The sequence below is a fragment of the Ovis canadensis genome, chromosome 10, assembly GCF_042477335.2.
Source record: "Ovis canadensis isolate MfBH-ARS-UI-01 breed Bighorn chromosome 10, ARS-UI_OviCan_v2, whole genome shotgun sequence".
NCBI classification, from domain to species: domain Eukaryota; kingdom Metazoa; phylum Chordata; class Mammalia; order Artiodactyla; family Bovidae; genus Ovis; species Ovis canadensis.
The window spans coordinates 26,229,630-26,247,835 of NC_091254.1; the positions used below are offsets into that span (position 1 = coordinate 26,229,630).

At 40.2% G+C, this 18,206-nt stretch overlaps 1 protein-coding gene across 4 annotated transcripts in view; it reads right to left on the reverse strand.

Moving 5' to 3' along the window:
• VWA8 (von Willebrand factor A domain containing 8) overlaps positions 1 to 18,206 on the reverse strand; it is a 383,224-nt gene that overhangs the window by 133,053 nt on the left and 231,965 nt on the right. For all 4 annotated transcript variants that reach the window (XR_011259328.1, XM_069601241.1, XM_069601242.1 and 1 more), the window contains 6 exons: positions 17,816 to 17,926; positions 16,844 to 16,908; positions 14,201 to 14,326; positions 12,586 to 12,695; positions 11,808 to 11,962; positions 5,011 to 5,206 (listed from right to left, as the gene is read on the reverse strand). Coding sequence is in view for 3 of the 4 variants with exons in the window: in XM_069601241.1 (XP_069457342.1) it covers positions 5,011 to 5,206; positions 11,808 to 11,962; positions 12,586 to 12,695; positions 14,201 to 14,326; positions 16,844 to 16,908; positions 17,816 to 17,926 (763 nt within the window). In the remaining variant the exon portion in view is untranslated. The remainder of the gene's footprint in view (positions 1 to 5,010; positions 5,207 to 11,807; positions 11,963 to 12,585; positions 12,696 to 14,200; positions 14,327 to 16,843; positions 16,909 to 17,815; positions 17,927 to 18,206) is intronic.

An 18,206-nucleotide genomic window follows, 5' to 3' on the forward strand; every position in this document is an offset into this window, starting at 1 on the left:
CAGAAAGCAACACAATTCTGTAGAGCAATTATCCTTCAATTTAAAAATAAATTAATTAAAAACATTAACCTGGAGTATAAATCTAAGTGTAAAATCTAGAAATATGAAATCTCTAAAAGAAAACAGGAAATTTGGGCCTGTCACCAAAATGGGAGAAAACGTTCAGAAAACATGTATCTGATATATTAGACTTGTATCTAGACTATATAAACCCAAGTACTCAAGAAACCATTAAAAAGAAAGCAAGTAACCCAGTTCAGAAAGTGGGCAAAGGAACTGAAGAGACATTTCACTAAAGAAGATAGACATGAAAAGATGCTCAACATCATGTGGGACTAGGGAAAATGCAGATTAAAATCACAATGAGATATTCAGCAATAAAAAGGAGCAAACAACTGGTACATACAACATAAATGATTTGCAAACATATAATATTGAGTGAAAGAAACCAGACTTGAAGTGCCACGTACTGTGTGATTCCATTTATGTGACATTCTGAAAAATGCAAGTGAATAAGGGCAGAAAACCAGACCAGTGGGGGGCTGGGGGCAGAGTGGCATATGGGAGGTTTGGGGAGATGGAGCAGTTCACTGGCTGTGTTTGTGAAGCTCACAGCACCATACACCAAAACAGTGAATTTCACTGTTTGTAAACTGGATCTTACAGCACCAGATGGTCAACACCAAAATCAGACTGATTATATTCTTCGCAACCAAAGATGGAGAAGCTCTATACAGTCAGCAAAAACAAGACTGGGAGCTGACTGTGGCTCAGATCGTGTACTCGTTATTGCTAAATACACACTTAAATTGAAGAAAGTAGGGAAAACCATTAGATCTTTCAGGTATGACCTAAATCAAACCCCTTATAACTATACAGTGGAAGTGAGAAATAGATTTAAAGGATTAGATCTGATAGACAGAGTGCCTGATGAACTATGGATGGAGGTATGTAACACTGTACAGGAGGCAGGGATCAAGACCATTCCCATGACAAGGAAATGCAAAAAGGCAAAATGGCTGTCTGAGGAGGCCTTACAGAGAGCTGGGAGAAAAAAAAAAAAAAAAAAAGCTGAGAAAAGAAGAGAAGCAAAAAGCAAAGGAGAAAAGGAAAGATATAGTCATTTGAATGCAGAGTTCCAAAGAATAGCAAGGAGAGATAAGAAAGCCTTCCTCAGCAATCAATGCAAGAAATAGAGGAAAACAATAGAATGGGAAAGACTAGAGATCTCTTCAAGAAAATTAGAGATACCAAGGGAACATTTCATGCAAAGATAGGCACAATATTAGAGATACCAAGGGAACATTTCATGCAAAGATAGGCACAATAAAGGACAGAAATGGTATGGACCTAACAGAAGCAGAAGATATTAAGAAGAGGTGGCAAGAATACACAGAAGAACTATTCAAAAAGATCTTCATGACCCAGATAACCACGATGGTGTGATCACTCACCTAGAGCCAGACATCCTGGAATGTGAAGTCAAGTGGGCCTTAGGAAGCATCACTACGAACAAAGCTAGTGGAGGTGATGGTATTCCAGTTGAGCTATTTCAAATCCTAAAAGATGATGCTGTGAAAGTGCTGCACTCAATATGCCCACAAATTTGGAAACCTCAGCAGTGGCCATAGGACTGGAAAAGGTCAGTTTTCATTCCAATCCCAAAGAAAAGTAATGCCAAAGAATGTTCAGTTGCACTCATCTCACACGCTAGCAAAGTCATGCTCAAAATTCTCCAAGTCAGGCCTCAACAGTATGTGATGTTCAAGCTGGTTTTAGAAAAGGCAGAGGAACCAGAAATCAAATTGCCAAAATGTATTGGATCATCAAAAAAGCAACAGAGTTCCAGAAAAATGTTTACTTCTGCTTTATCGACTATGCCACACGTTGATCACAACAAACTGTGGAAAATTCTTCAAGAGATGGAATACCAGACCACCTTACCTGCCTCCTGAGAAATCTGTATGCAGGTCAAGAAGCAAGAGTTAGAACTGGACATGGAACAACGGACTGCTTCCAAATTGGGAGGGGGAGTACAGTATATCAAGGCTGTATATTGTCACCCTGCTTATTTAACTTATACCCAGAGTACATGATTAGAAACACTGGGCTGGATGAAGTACAAGCTGGAATCAAGATTGCCGGGAGAAACATCAATAATCTCAGATACACAGATGACACCACCTTTATGGCAGAAAGCAAAAAAGAACTAAAGAGCCTCTTGATAAAAGTGAAAGAGGAGAGTGAAAAAGTTGGCTTAATACTCAAGATTCAGAAAACTAAGATCATGGCATCCGGTCCCATCACTTCATGGCAGATAGATGGGGAAACAATGGAAAGAGTGAGAGACTTTATTTTCTTGGGCTCCAAAATCACTGCAGATGGTGACTGCAGACATGAAATTAAAAGATGCTTCTTCCTTAGAAGAAAAGCTATGACCAACCTAGACAGCATATGGCAGAAAGTGAAGAAGAATTAAAGAGCCTCTTGATGAAAGTGAAAGAAGAGAGTGAAAAAGTTGGCTTAAAGCTCAACATTCAAAAAACTAAAATCATGGCATCCAGTCCTATCACTTCATGGGAAATAGATGGGGAAACAGTGGAAACAGTGCCAGACTTTATTTTTTTGGGCTCCAAAATCGCTGCAGATGGTGACTGCAACCATGAAATTAAGACACTTACTCCTTGGAAAGAAAGTTATGACCAACATAGACAGCATGTTAAAAAGCAGAGACATTACTTTGCCAACAAAGGTCCATCTAATCAAGGCTATGGTTTTTCCAGTGGTCATGTGTGGATGTGAGAGTTGGACTATAAAGAAAGCTGAGTGCCAAAGAATTGATGCTTTTAAACTATAGTGTTGGAGAAGACTCTTGAGAGTCCCTTGGACAGCAAGATCAAGCCAGTCCATCCTAAAGGAAATCAACCCTGAATATTCACTGGAAGGACTGATGCTGAAGCTGAAACTCCAGTACTTTGGCCACCTGATGCAAAGAACTGACTCATTTGAAAAGATCCTGATGCTGGGAAAGATTGAAGGCAGGAGAAGAAGGGGACAACAGAGGATGAGATGGTTGGATGGCATCACCGACTCAACGGACATGAGTTTGAGCAAGCTCCGGGAGTTGGTGATGGACAGGGAGGCCTGGTGTGCTGCAGTCCATGGGGTCGCAAGGAGTCAGACACGACTGAGCGACTGAACTGACTGAACTGAAACTGGACCTTAATAAGAACAAATGAGAACAATAAAATACTTTAAAAACAACACTTTGTTTGATGTGTGGGGAATGGGGGGGGAGCAAGGGAAGAAGGAAGGGGGAATTTGGTCATCAAGCTACTGCAGTGTTACAGTGCAAAATGGTGGTGATATTGGATGTTGGCAACAGAACTGTAGATGAAGGGGTTGGATATCAGATCAGCTTACCTGGTGGCTCAGCCGGTAAAGAATCTGTCTGCAATGTGGGAGACCTGGGTTCAGTCCCTGGTTTGGGGAAATCCTCTGGAGAAGGGAAAGGCTACCCACTCCAGTGTTCAGGCCTGGAGAATTCCATGGACTGTATATAGTCCATGGGGTCAAAAGGGTCTGACACGACTGAGTGACTTTCACTTTCACTTTAAAGGTTGTATCAAAAAGAGATGGCAACTGATGATGGAATAAATGTGCAGGATGAGGGAGAAGTATCAGGGCTGATCCCCAGGTTTCTGGGTGATGAGCTGCACTGAACTTTGGTATAGAATTTCTTGTCATTCCCGTGGTGCTCTGTCATGCCTCTGCATTTTCGTGTGGACGTCTCTCTTTCAGGAACAACTGCTTCATTGATTCCCTCTCATTCATCTTTCAAGAATCAGCTCAGAATCACAAGCTTGGGTTGTAAGCCTCTCCTTTGTGTTTATAGATCACCTTGTGAATATTCCTATTGCCCTGAACAGCAATTGTCAGTGCATTAATAAAAAACATTCTAAGGAAACAGCAATTTATTTGGAAAGAACTAATTGTATCATTATCACAGAACCAGGACTTTTTGAACCCAGTAATAGATGGATTATCACAGCAGGCTTAGTGTTATATTTATGAAATTCACACTAATACAATGAATGTAAACACAGGACAGCATATTACTGCCACTAGGATGCAAATGGAAGTCAGCGGCTCGATGGTCAACCATATGCATGACTATCCTGCACAATGAAAGCCAGCGCCGTTCAGTGAGAACAGCTATGGCCTTGGGTTGGAAGACGCTGGTGCAACTCTGGGCTCTGCTGCCCACCGACGGGGTGACCCTCAGCAAGTTATGCCACCTCTCTGTGTCAGTTTCTCGGCATACAAAGTTGAAAGTACAAAGAACAGGGCTTTGAAGACCAAATGAATTTCTACAAGGGAAACTGACCAGTGCAGGAGCTGGCACATGTTATGCAGGAAGAAAAGTAGGCTGACTTTGAGAGCACTGGGAAGTGAATAAGACTGGCCTTTAGTCACAGGAGTTTCACGCAAAAGTCAGGCCCTATACTCTATGCCTTGTGTGTGCGTGCTCAGACACTTCAGTCGTGTCTGACTCTTTTCACCCCTATGCTCTGCAGCCCGCCAGGTTCCTCTGTCCATGGGATTCTCCAGGCAATACTGAAGCTGGTTGCCATGCCCTCCTCCAGGCGATCTTCCAGACCCAGGGATCCAACCCGTGCCTCTCCTATCTCCTGCACTGGCAGATGCGCTCCTCACCACTAGCACCACCTTTCTACACCTTATGTTCTAATAACTTTTAAGTCTCTGTGAAAACATGGTCTAAGTAAGGCTACTGCATAGACTGCAGTGCCAATGAGTTCCAACAGCAGAGGGTACAGTCACGCGCTGTAACAAGTTTAGTGTAAACGTTCTGAGCACATTAAGCCTTTTTAGCTACTAAACTGTTAGATTATTCTTAAGTATAGAAAGATAATGATAAATTAAATGTTCCTATCAAAACCAACCTACCTTTGACTAACGTGATAAATTAGGAATTGTTGAATCTCTTACCTTTAGGGTAGATGTCTTTTAGAGGGACTTCTCCTGGGGGCAAAATCCTGACTATCTGATTAGTATCCAAAAGAGTTACACAATTGCTCTGTTTTGCGGTTCCACTTTTCTTCTTTCCTCCATAGAAAGTTGTATCAGTGACTCTTGATTTACTCAAAGATGATGGCCTTCTCCAGGAATAAACTTCACTAGGTGACTAAAAGGACAAAGAGAGATTCAAGTACTGAAGTACTATAAACTACACTCACAACTTTTACAGCACAGTCCTTTAAACAGATGCCACTGGTAAACATATATTTCACAAACATGAGAAAATCAAATTATTCTTTAACCTTTCTTAATGCAGAAGATAGTTCCTTTATTGATAATCATAATTTTCAGACAAGTGTAATGTATACAACATATTTTTTATTTTGAAATGAATTATAACTAAAACGAGGGAATATAAGAGTATAGTTGGGCTTCCCAGGTGGCCTTAGTGGTAAAGAAGCTGCCTGCCAATGCAGGCAACATAAGAGACTTGGATTCTATCCATAGGTCAGGAAGATTACCAGGAAAAGGGCGTGACAACCCACCTCAGTATTCTTGCCTGGAGAATCCCAGGCAAGAGGAGCCTGGGGGGCTACAGTCCATAAGGTCGCAAAGAGTCAGACACGACTGAAGGGACTTAGCACACAGTTATCAGTTCAGTTCAGTTGTTTAGTTGCGACCCCATGGACTGCAGCACGCCAGGCTTTCCTGTCCATCACCAGCTCCTGGAGTTGCTTCAATTCATGTTCATCGAGTCAGTGATGCCATCCAACCATCTCATCCTCTGTCGTCCCCTTCTCTTCCTGCCTTCAATCTTTCCCAGCATCAGGGTCTTCTCCAGTGAGTCAGTTCTTCGCATCAGGTGGCCAAAGTATTGGAGTTTCAGCTTCAGCATCAGTCTTTCCAATGAATATTTAGGACTGATTTCCTTTAGGATTGACTGGTTGGATCTCCTTGCAGTTGTCCAAGGGACTCTCAAGAGTCTTCTCCAACACCACAGTTCAAAAGCATCAGTTCTTCGGTGCTCAGCTTTCTTTATGGCCTAACTCTCACATCCATACATGACCACTGGAAAAACCATAGCCTTGACTACACGGACCTTTGTTGGCAAAGTATGTCTCTGCTTTTTAATATGCTGTCTAGGTTGGTCACAACTTTTCTTCCAAGGACCAAGCGTCTTTTAATTTCATGTCTGCAGTCAACATCTGCAGTGATTTCGGAGACCAGAAAAATAAAGTCTCTCACTGTTTCCATTGTTTCCCTATCTATTTGCCACGAAGTGATGGGACTGGATGTGATGATCTTAGTTTTTTGAATGTTGAGTATTAAGCCAACTTTTTCACTCTCCTCTTTCACTTTCATCAAGAGGCTCTTTAGTTCTTTTTTGCTTTCTGCCATAAGGGTGGTGTCATCTGCGTATCTGAGGTTATTGATGTTTCTCCCAGCAACCTTGATTCCAGCTTGTGCTTTATCCAGCCCGGCATTTCTCATGATGTAATTCTGCATATAAGTTAAATAAGCAGGGTGACAATACTCGGCCTTGATGTACTTCTTTCCCAATTTGGAACCAGTCTGTTGTTCCATGTCCAGTTTTCACTCTTGTTTCTTGACCTGCATACAGATTTCTCAGGAGGCAGGTAAGGTGGTCTGGTATTCCCATCTCTTTCAGAATTTTCCACTTTGTTGTGATCAAACTGTGGTATAGTCAATAAAGCAGAAGTGGATGTTTTCCTGGAACTCTGTCACTTTTTCAATGAACCAACAGATGTTGGCAATTTGATCTCTGATTCCTCTGCCTTTTCTAAATCTAGCTTGAACATCTGGAAGTTCACGGTTCACGTATTGCTGAAGCCTGGCTTGGAGAATTTTGAGCATTACTTTGCTAGCGTGTGAGATGAGTGCAACTGTGTGGTAGTTTGAGCATTCTTTGGGATTGCCTTTCTAGGGATTGGAATGAAAACTGACCTTTTCCTGTCCTGTGGCCACTGCTGAGTTTTCCAAATTTGCTGGCATATTGAGTGCAGCACTTTCACATCATCATCTTTCAGGATTTGAAGTAGCTCAACTGCAATTCCATCACCTCCACTAGCTTTGTTCGTAGCGATGCTTTCTAAGGAAGTCCCACTTGACTTCACATTCCAGGATATCTGGCTCTAGATGAGTGATCACATCATCGTGGTTATCTGGGTCATGAAGATCTTTTTGTATAGTTCTTCAGTGTATTCTTGCCACCTCTTAATATCTCCTGCTTCTACTAGGTCCATACCATTTCTGTCCTTTATTGTGCCCATCTTTCCATGAAATGTTCCCTTGGTATCTCTAATTTTCTTGAAGAGATCTCTAGTCTTTCCCATTCTATTGTTTTCCTCTATTTCTTTGGATTGATCACTGAGGAAGGCTTTCTTATCTCTCCTTGCTATTCTTTGTAACTCTGCATTCAGATGGTATCTCTTTCCTTTTCTCCTTTGTGTTTTGCTTCTCTTCTTTTCTCAGCTTTTTGTAAGGCCTCCTCAGACAGCCCTTTTGCCTTTTTGCATTTCTTTTTCTTGGGGATGGTCTTGATCACTGCCTCATGTACAATGTCCTGAACCTCCATCCACAGTTCTTCAGGCACTCTGTCAGATCTAATGTCTTGAATCTTTTTGTCACTATTTGTCACTTTGGCACAACAGTATAGTTAATTTAAATAACTACAAGTAAATAAATAACTATTTTAAATGGAAAATGCTGAGTGCATCTACTAACTGGCATAAGGAATAATATTATCAGTATTTTTCAAGCCCCTTGGAGGCCCCCTTCCCAATCATGTCTCTTTCATCTCTCCTAGACATTAACTCTCCTGGAATTTTTTAATTATTTTTTTCTCTTGCTTTACTTAATTTTTTTCAAAATGTATCTATTCATTTGGTTTTGTCAGGTCTTATTGTCCCATTCAGGATCCTCTGCTGCGGTTAAAGGACTCTCAAGTTGTACACAGGCTCAAGAGCTCATGGGCTCAATAGCTCTGCGGCATGTGGGATCTTAATTCCCCGACCAAGGCTCGAACCCTCATCCACTGCATTGCAAGGCGGATTCTTAATCACTGGACCACCAGGCAAGTCCGTCTTGCTTTAGTTTAAGTTTTTTACCATATATTTATCCTTATCTACTCTAAAAGATATTCTCCTATGCATTTGCTAAACATTTTGAGGTTTTCCCTTTCACTTTTAATTCCTTAATGCCTAAGGAAATACTTTTGTAAGTGGGATGAGGCTGTGCTCCATGCTCCTCCTTTTTTGCCCATGGAGAGTACCTGTCCAAATACCATTAGCCTTTGCCCACTGATGAGCACTGTATGGGGAATCAGTTCCATCTGTGTATGGATCCCTCTACGTCTAGGCTTTGCACTCTGGTCCACTGTGTATTTTTCTACTCCTATGGCCAACACTACTTAGTCACTGAGGTTTTATAATAAGCCTTGAAATTCAGTAGGGCAAGTGCCTCTGCCTTTTATTCTGGCTCTTCTCTGGAAAGGCCTTACTGTCTGCCCTTTCTCTTCCATAAAACTGTGAGAGTTGATTTGCACTGCATCCTTGTCAGTACTTGGTATATCCTGGCACTTAGTCCCTCAGTGATGTCTGACTCTTTGCGAACCCATAGACTGTAGCCCACCAGGCTCCTCTGTCCACAGACTCTCCAGGCAAGAATACTGGAGTGGGTTGCTATTTCCTTCTCCAGGGTATCTTCCCAACTCAGGGATCCAACTCGCATTTCCAGCGTCTCCTGCATCAACAGGTGGATTCTTTATCACTGGCTTAGTGGGACTAATTAACCACTGAGTTAGTGGGACTTTCTTATGCATAATACTTGGTACTTGGTATTGTGGGTATTAATCTTTTTTTTTAATTTTAGCTATTCTAATAGGCAGTAGGGTAGTAGTACTATCTCATCATGGTTTTAATTTGCATTTCCCTAATGACTAATTAACATCTTTTTATATACTCAATTACCATCCATTTATCCTCTGTAGTAAAGAGTCTGTTCAAGTCTTTTGCCCATTTAAAAAAATATATATTTACCTCCAATTTTATTTTTATATCTACTTAAATATATTGAAAACCATGAGTCCACTCAGATACATCCAGTTCCTAACCAGCCACTACAGGATTCATTCTAGTTTTCTTTCCTGCTGCATCGGTAACTCCCTTCTCAAACAGTGAGAAACCTAGACTTCATTATGTTTAACATAGTTAGCTCCTATCTCCACCACTAACTTCCTCTTTCAGGCAAATGCCCCCCCCCGCACTCTGCTTGGTCCTTATAGCCCGCACTGAGCTACATTCATGCATCAGTGAAGTCTTCGCCTTACTGGGCCCCCCGCATTCCACACCAGCCTGCCCCTTCATGGTGATGCCATCTTCATCCTGGCGGGACCTGATTCCCATCACCAGTTATCCCTCCCTCCCCCACTACGGATATCTTTTTCACCTGCTCAGGCTCTGACCTCTGACACCTCCCACAGGTCTTCCCTTTGCTCATTTTTTATACTAGATTATTTGTTTTGTCACTCTTGAGTTTTAAGAAATCTTTATGTATTTTGGATAACAGTCCTTTGTTGGATATGTGATTTGCCAATATTTTCTCCCAGCCTGTAGATCGTTTTTTAATTCTCCTCACAGTGTCTTTTTACAGAGTGGAAGCTTTTAATTTTGATGAAATTCAATTTATTAAAATCTTTTAATGGATCATGTCTAAGATGCTCAATGTTGAGTAGAAGTGGTGGTAATGGGTATCCTTGTCTTACTCTTGATGTTAAAAGGAATGCTTTTAACATTTCACTTTTAAGGATTCACTAAGACACTTGCTAAAGATTTTTGTGGCCATTTGGTAGTAGGATAAGAAAATTATAATAAGTTTACAATAACTCAGGTGCCTCTGATAATGCTGTAAAACGTTAATGAGAGACGACATACCCTTTTGTTGATAGTTTTATGAGGAATCAAATGAAAATCACATAAAGGCAGAAAGATACTGTGGTATAAAAAGACATGAGTTTGAAGGCGAGTCATTCTTGAGCTCAAATCACAGCTTCCTTACTTAATATCTTTGTGGCTTGGGGGAATAGATCCTCTCTGTTTTTATTGTTTCATCTATAAAACCTTGTGGAATTGTCATAAAAATTAATGATCATGTATGAAAGGGTTTAGAATAGTGCAATGCCTGGCTTGTATTGGGGTCTCAAAAATATGACTGCTCTCATAAAAGGCTGAAAGGTTGTCTAACTGACTCTAATTCTTCATTAAACAAAAATTCATGAACATCTCTTATACAGTGGGTACTAAATACAGGGAATAGAGCTTTTAATTTAACAAGGTCTCTAGCCTTCCCTGGTGGCTCAGAGGTTAAAGCGTCTGCCAGCAATGCAGGAGACTTGGGTTTGATCCCTGGGTCAGGAAGATCCCCTGGATAAGGAAATGGCAACCCACTCTAGTATTCTTGTCTGGAGAATGCCATGGATGGAGAAGCCTGGTGGGCTACAGTCTACGCGGTCACAAAGAGTCGGATATGACTGAGCGACTTAACTTTCTAGCCTATAATCTACAAAGGATTTCTAGAGGGTCAATACAAACATTACCTTATACTCAGCTTTCTTACCTTTTTACAGTGACATTATATTTCTATGTCAATTTCTTCAATCAAAAGATCAATTTTTTAAAACAGTTCCACCTTCAGAAAAGCAGATCCAGTATTTTCTCTACTGACCCCAGTAAGCATTTGTAGCAAGCATATTAAACACAGCTCTTCATTTAATCAAGCCTGCTGTATTCCAACAACATGTTTCATTTTCAGTTATATAATCCACAGCAAATGTTTTTTGCTTGATAATTAGGCAGACATATGGCAAAGTCCTAAGTCACATATTATCCACTGGGTTTTGGATTTCAAAAGTCTTAAACCCTGAAGTACTCATCATTCATTAATCACATTAAAATTTTGAGATATGTGAGACTGGTGTACTATTAAGCAGAGCCAATATTTTATCTTTAAGTGATTCTATCACTCTGCCTAAAAGCTACAAAGAAAATTATGAAAATTAAATATTTAATCTAACACACAGAGCTACATCTAAGGTTATTAGATGGTAACTTGGACTGAAATAACCTTTCTATTTTATCTTCTCACATTTCCTCAGGGGAAGATGGTGCCTGTTTTACTTGAAGTTGACTACAAACAGCCCCTTCTTTACAGATAATAGTAAATAATAGCAGAAGGATCCATTGAAAAGCAAATTAAATTGAGACTACCAGCATTACAGTATAAGCTGGATGCTGCAAAGATATAAGTCAGAGCAAAACTCAGAGGAAAGTGAATGGTATTCATGAGTGTTGAAAAATTTCATCTACAGTAATGAGGTTCAACATATTTCCCCTTAAAAGTTCTAGAAGAAATGTTATCTCGTTAGTCTCAAATTGTCCCTCTTGACAGGATATAAAGTGACTGTCAGTAGGTTACGTATATATCTGCCCCATGAACTCTCATGTATGAAGAATATTAGTTTTCCTTTACTAAATTATATAGTTGCATTACACTTGAAATGTTAACTTTTAAAAAGCAATGAACCCATACAGAATGCATTTTTAAATGACTAGTCTCGAAAACGAATGTCGATCTGAAATGTTTACCAAAAAATCATTACACTTTTAATTACCCTCAAATAGGTTTATAAAGCTTAGGCCAAAGTGAGGGGAAGAAATAGTTATTCAATAATTAAAAAAATTTAAGCTTACCATGAGATCTGGGAAACCAACAACAATTGTAGCATAACTATTCTTATCTGAGAGAATTCGGTTTGGAGAGGCAATCTTTTGTCCCACAGCTAAACTCAGATTTTCAGATGACAGTTGATCACTTGAAATTGTATGAGGTATGCTGCGGTCTGTTTCTGAAAAGTATCAGAGAAACATTAAACACCATATGCCCCTAAACTGCTCCAGGAATTAATTTTTGCAAGATTTCATTCTCACCAACTCAAACAGAAAAGCATAAATTAAAAAAGGGAAAATGCTTTCAATTACACTCATGGCTTTTTGTCTGAGAAGACTCAGTTTTCACATCTTGGTATCTTCTCATTGACGGAATTCAAATTTTTATTAGCAATCAAGATTAATATTAACAGTACTGCAGAAAGAGGTAAAACTGACCTGGTTGGTTAGCAATGGTATATTTTAGATTTTTTTTTTTCCTTAAGTACTTTTCACACCACCCCCAAAATCTGTGATGAATAAAGTAGAAATTCTGATGTTCTGTGTTAAAAAAAAATGATGCAGTCCTAAAATAGACTTGGAACCTACATATATATAAACATTCTGACTTGTCAAAAATATGCAAAGACAGAACTTAAAAGATGATGGATTCTTCCTTACTGTTTCTAGGGCAGTGACTAAGTTTTCTCTTCTGTATGAAGTTAACATATGCTGATATGATTGTATTTAAACGGTCCTAGAGGAGCGTATGCAATCAAGCAGGCACCTGCACAGCCACATACACACAGAGCACAGTATTTACCTTGCATGACTCCAAACCCTGGGCTAGGAAGCTCCTCTCTCAACACATACAACTGGCAAACCCCGCTGTCCTTAGATTCTATGTGTGCAGGTGTAGTTAAAAGATACTTCCTGTAAACAAACAAAACACCTAAGTGAATGAACAGTCTTTCCTTTTCTCATAACTGTGAGACCAGACTAGGAAAACTCAGAATTTTTCCCTCCCAGGGCCTCTTTTTCATACTGTGAGTATAATTTGCAGTTTCAGAGTTTTATCAAGCATTTAAAAAATAACTTCTTAATGCTGTATAAAGTTGTTGCTGTTGCTCAGTGGCTAAGTCTTGTCCGACTCTTTGTGACCCCACGGACTGAAGAACGCCAGGCTCCTCTGTCCTCCACTACCTCCTGAAGTTTGCTCAGATTCATGTCCCCTGAGTCGGTGATGCTATCTGACCATCTCATCCACTGTTGCCCATTCTGCTTTTGCCTGTATAAAGAGGAGTGCATAATAACAATGCAGTCATAAATGTGAACTGAAAACCTAACGCTTCCTATAAGAGGAAAGGCTAGCAAAAGAAAAAGAAAATTAAGAAACCAACTCGAAAGAGACACTCCATACCATCATGGAGCCTGCTATTAATATGACTTATCAGCCAGTAAGAGGGAACCCAGCCTCCAATTTGTGACTAGGTACCGGCTTCTCTGGTGGCTCAGCAGTAACCATCTGCCTGCAATGCAGGAGACGAGGATTTAAGCCCTGGGACAGGAAGATCCCTTGGAGAAGGAAATGGCAACCCACTCCAGCATTCTTGCCTGGGAAATCCCATGGAAAGAGGAGCCTGGCAAGATACAGTCCTTAGGGTCACAAAGAGTTGGACACGACTTAGTTGACTAAACAACAAGGGACAGAAGCCCTCACTGCTACAATTCCCTTGCTTTATTTATTCATATAATTGCCAAAATAGGGACATATAAATAGCCAGGAATCTTTTGCATCAGGACACTTCTGCTTGTCAGCAGAGGAGCAGAAAGTCTGCATGGAGCCAGGAGAAGTGATGCATGAGGGAGCAGACTCAAGACTTACTGCGCACCCTAGTTACGCCAAGTGCACAGAAAGTCCTGTCATCAAGAAGTGTACAGTCTCCAATGGAGGAGGCCACACAAAACATAAAGATAACCAAGTAGGAGCAGGCAAGAGGAAGCGAAGAAGAAACTTCTTAGGGGTGTAATCTGCGAAGTTCCGAAAATCAACGGTACTTGAATGGAGACTGTGTGGCTCTTTGAAGAAAAGATGATTGGAAAATCTATTTTGAAGTACTGGCAAGAATACAGAGAATACAGTGAAATGCTCAATGAGCTAATAGGAAAAAGCCCAAAGAAAGATGGATAAATATAAAATATTATAAAAGTCATTATGCTTTTACTGTTAATTTCAAGGTCATCATCTCAAACAAACTTTTATAATTAAACTATGAAGTGACCTTTAAGTGACATTTAAAATTTCCCCTCCCCTCTTCTTCAAAGTTTCACCTGCCAAATGCAGAAATGTTAAAACACAGACACAGGAAGATAGAGCTATATATAAGGATGCTGGAAAACTGAGCACACTCCATGAGGTACCGTGGAGCTCTACTCACTGATTTGTTTTACTCTCCACTAGAAGCCATTTGTCTTCTGCTACAAGAAAAACCGTCTGGAGGTTGATGGGAAGCGAGATGGTGTGAGTTCGCCCTTCTAGAACATCCAGCACAGCCAGGGTGTTCCTGAAAAAAAGAAAAGAAAAAGAAAACTCTGTGAAAGGAAAAGGTGAGGATATTGGTTGAGTAACCATAGCATAATCATGATATATTGGGTGTCCCTGGTGGCTCAGATGGTAAGGAATCTGTCTGCAGTGCAGGAGACCTGGGTTCGATTCCTGGGTTGGGAAACATGATATATTACCAAACCCTAAAAACAATATTTTTAAGACTGATGATAACACAGAAAAATGTTAATTGAGGAAATAGAGATATAAAACACTAAACTATGTAAAGGCTTGCATAAGATCTAAAAATGGGAAGTGACGGCCACTATGCTAGCAGTGGTTGTGTATGTAATTATGAGCACTGTGTTTTTATGTGTGTTTTTCAATGTTCTGCAATGTGGGATAAGGTACTTCTAGAATAAAACAATACTAATTTGGTTACATGAGTTTCCAATAAGCCAGAGCAAAGCACCTGGCTGCCAATGCAGGAGACACAGAGACTCAGGTTCGATCCCTGGGTCAGGAAGGTCGCCTGGAGAAAGGAATGGCAACCTACTCCAGTATTCTTTCCTGGGAAACCCCATGGACAGAGGAGCCTGGTGGGTTACGGTCCACAGGGTCACACAAGGTCAGACACGACTGAAGCAACTTCAGTTCAGTTCAGTTCAGTTGCTCAGTTGTGTCCAACTCTTTGCGACCCCATGAATCGTAGCACACCAGGCCTCCATGCCATTACCAACTCCCAGAGTTTGCTCAAACTCATGTCCATCGACTCGGTGATGCCATCCAGCCATATCATCCTCTGTCATCCCCTTCTCCTCCTGCCCTCAATCCCTCCCAGCATCAGAGTCTTTTCCAATGAGTCAGCTCTTTGCATCAGGTGGCCAAAGTATCAGAGTTTCAGCTTCAACATCAGTCCTTCCAATGAACACCCAGGACTGATCTCCTTCAGAATGGACTGGTTGGATCTCCTTGCAGTCCAAGGGTCTCTCAGGAGTCTTCTCCAACACCACAGTTCAAAAGCATCAATTCTTCAGTGCTCAGCTTTCTTCACAGTCCAACTCTCACATCCATACATGACTATTGGAAAAACCATAGCCTTGACTAGATGGACCTTTGCTAGCAAAGTAATGTCTCTGCTTTTGAATACGCTATCCAGGTTGGTCATAACTTTCCTTCCAAGGAGTAAGTGTCTTTTAATTTCATGTCTGCAGTCACCATCTGCAGTGATTCTGGAGCCCCCCCAAATAAAATCTGACACTGTTTACACTGTTTCCCCATCTATTTCCCATGAAGTGATGGGACCGTATGCGATCATCTGTTTTCTGAATGTTGAGCTTTAAGCCAACTTTTTCACTCTCCTCTTTCACTTTTATCAAGAGGCTTTTTAGTTCCTCTTCACTTTCTGCCATAAGGGTGGTGTCATCTGCATATCTGAGGTTATTGATATTTCTCCCGGCAATCTTGGTTCCAGCTTGTGCTTCTTCTAGTCCAGTGTTTCTCATGATGTACTCTGCATATAAGTTAAATAAGCAGGGTGACAATATACAGCCTTGACGGACCCTTTTTCCGATTTGGAACCAGTCTGTTGTTCCATGTCTAGTTCTAACTGTTGCTTCCTGACCTGCATATAGGTTTCTCAAGAGGCAGGTTAGGTGGTCTGGTATTCCCATCTCTTTCAGAATTTTCCACAGTTTATTGTGATCCACATAGTCAAAGGCTTTGGCATAGTCAATAAAGCAGAAATAGGTGTTTTTCTGGAACTCTCTTGCTTTTTCCATGATCCAGTGGATGTTGGCAATTTGATCTCTGGTTCCTCTGCCTTTTCTAAAACCAGCTTGAACATCTGCAAATTCACGGTTCACGTATTGCTGAAGCCTGGCTTGGAGAATTACTTTCCTAGTGTGTGAGATGAGTGCAATTGTGTGGTAGTTTGAGCATTCTTTGGCATTGCCTTTCTTTGGAATTGGAATGAAAACTGACCTTTTCCAGTCCTGTGGCCACTGCTGAATTTTCCAAATTTGCTGGCATATTGAGTGCAGCACTTTCACAGCATCATCTTTTAGGATTTGAAATAGCTCACCTGGAATTTCATTACCTCCACTAGCTTTGTTCGTAGTGATTCTTCCTAAGGCCCACTTGACTTCACATTCCAGGATGTCTGGCTCTAGGTGAGTGATCACACCATCGTGATTATCTGGGTTGTGAAGCTCTTTTTTGTACAGTTCTTCTGTGTGTTCTTGCCACCTCTTCTTAATATCTTCTGCTTCTGTTAGGTCCATACCATTTCTGTCCTTTATTGAGCTCATCTTTGCATGAAATGTTCTCTTGGGATCTCTAATTTTCTTGAGATCTCTAGTCTTTCCCATTCCATTGTTTTCCTCTATTTCTTTGGATTGATCACTGAGGAAGGCTTTCTTATCTCTCCTTGCTATTCTTTGGAACTCTTAGCACACACTCTTAGTAAAATTAAAGGAGGAAAGAGAATGGACAGAAGAAGAATCCCAGTTTAAACCCTCTACAGAAAAAAACTCACCCTTTTTCTTTGTAGAACACTAGCCAGTTTTTGTGTGAAAACTCTTTACACATTTTGTAAGTTTCCTAAAGACAAGAAAAAACAAAATATTCACATTAACTGTGTTGGATGCAGTCACGTCTCTTCAGCTGCTTTTCCTTAAATAAAGTTGTTCAATATGTAAAACATATAATTCTCTGAGAAGCTACCCCTCTTCATCTGTTCCAAGACTCTTACGGTAACATGCATTAAAATATATTTTAAAATTCACTGTGAACTATGTACTAAAACATTTTTAGGATAATATTTAAAAAAATAATGCCAAATGCTGGTTAGAAATAAACATGCTATCTGGTGATTAACTGTGATGTTTGTACCATAGCATGAATACATAGGAAATACTTTGTTTCTTCGATTTGGATCTATTTATGACATTTAAAATCTCTCTTTTTATCATGGCATTTTAAGACCTATAAGCATGCTATGTTGTCCAGGGCAGAGGGTAAGTCTTGTTTTATATCCATTACCTTTTTCTGAATGGCAGAATAGACTCCCTGGGGTTGGCCAAAATGTTTAATTACTAGTTTATTAAGCTAAAATATTTATTTATCTTGTAAATACAACCAGACGTTGCACTCATAGGTTCATTACATAAATCCAAAACATAAACACAGAACTGGAAAGCAGGTTAAAGTGTCTGCATGATTAGGGATTTGTTATGAATATCACACTCAAATGGCTCATGATGTCCTATGACTATTCATTCAAATGTTCCTGTGATGGATCCAAAGAGAACACTGATACTTACTTATACGTGTATCTATGTCTACCTACTTGTATCATATTTAAATTCACAAGTGCCTAATAAGAGAATTCTTTTGTGCATTATAGCAAGCAAAAGGTGCCGCAAGGGAGGGGCAGGCATGCATGTTTACAGTGAGAAAGCTACAGAAAATCCTTGGCAATTTACTGGGCAGGCTGGGTATTCCTTACAGCTTCCTCCTTGTTCCACCAGGAAGTTTTCTTCATTGTAAATTCTTCTGAAGGTAGGATGAGACGGTGAAGGGCTTGGCTAGCAGGATCCAGCAACAGGATGACATTGCTCTGGAAATAAAGAGAATAGCTTTTTTTTTTTTTTTTTTAAAGCAGCAGTCTCTTGGCAGCCTGGAAATAAGGGGTATTTAGTGATAAACCAAAGGTAAGATGACAATACTGAAATATTTAAATGACTCCATAAAAACACTAAGTGATTTTCCACAGTTCAGAATTTAAAGACTTCCATGGTTTAATGAGGATATTTTTAATTATGTAAGGCAGACTTTCTTCTTTGATGATTTTATCTTAAAACCATCCCCTTGTAAATATAGGCTAGGTTTAACCATGA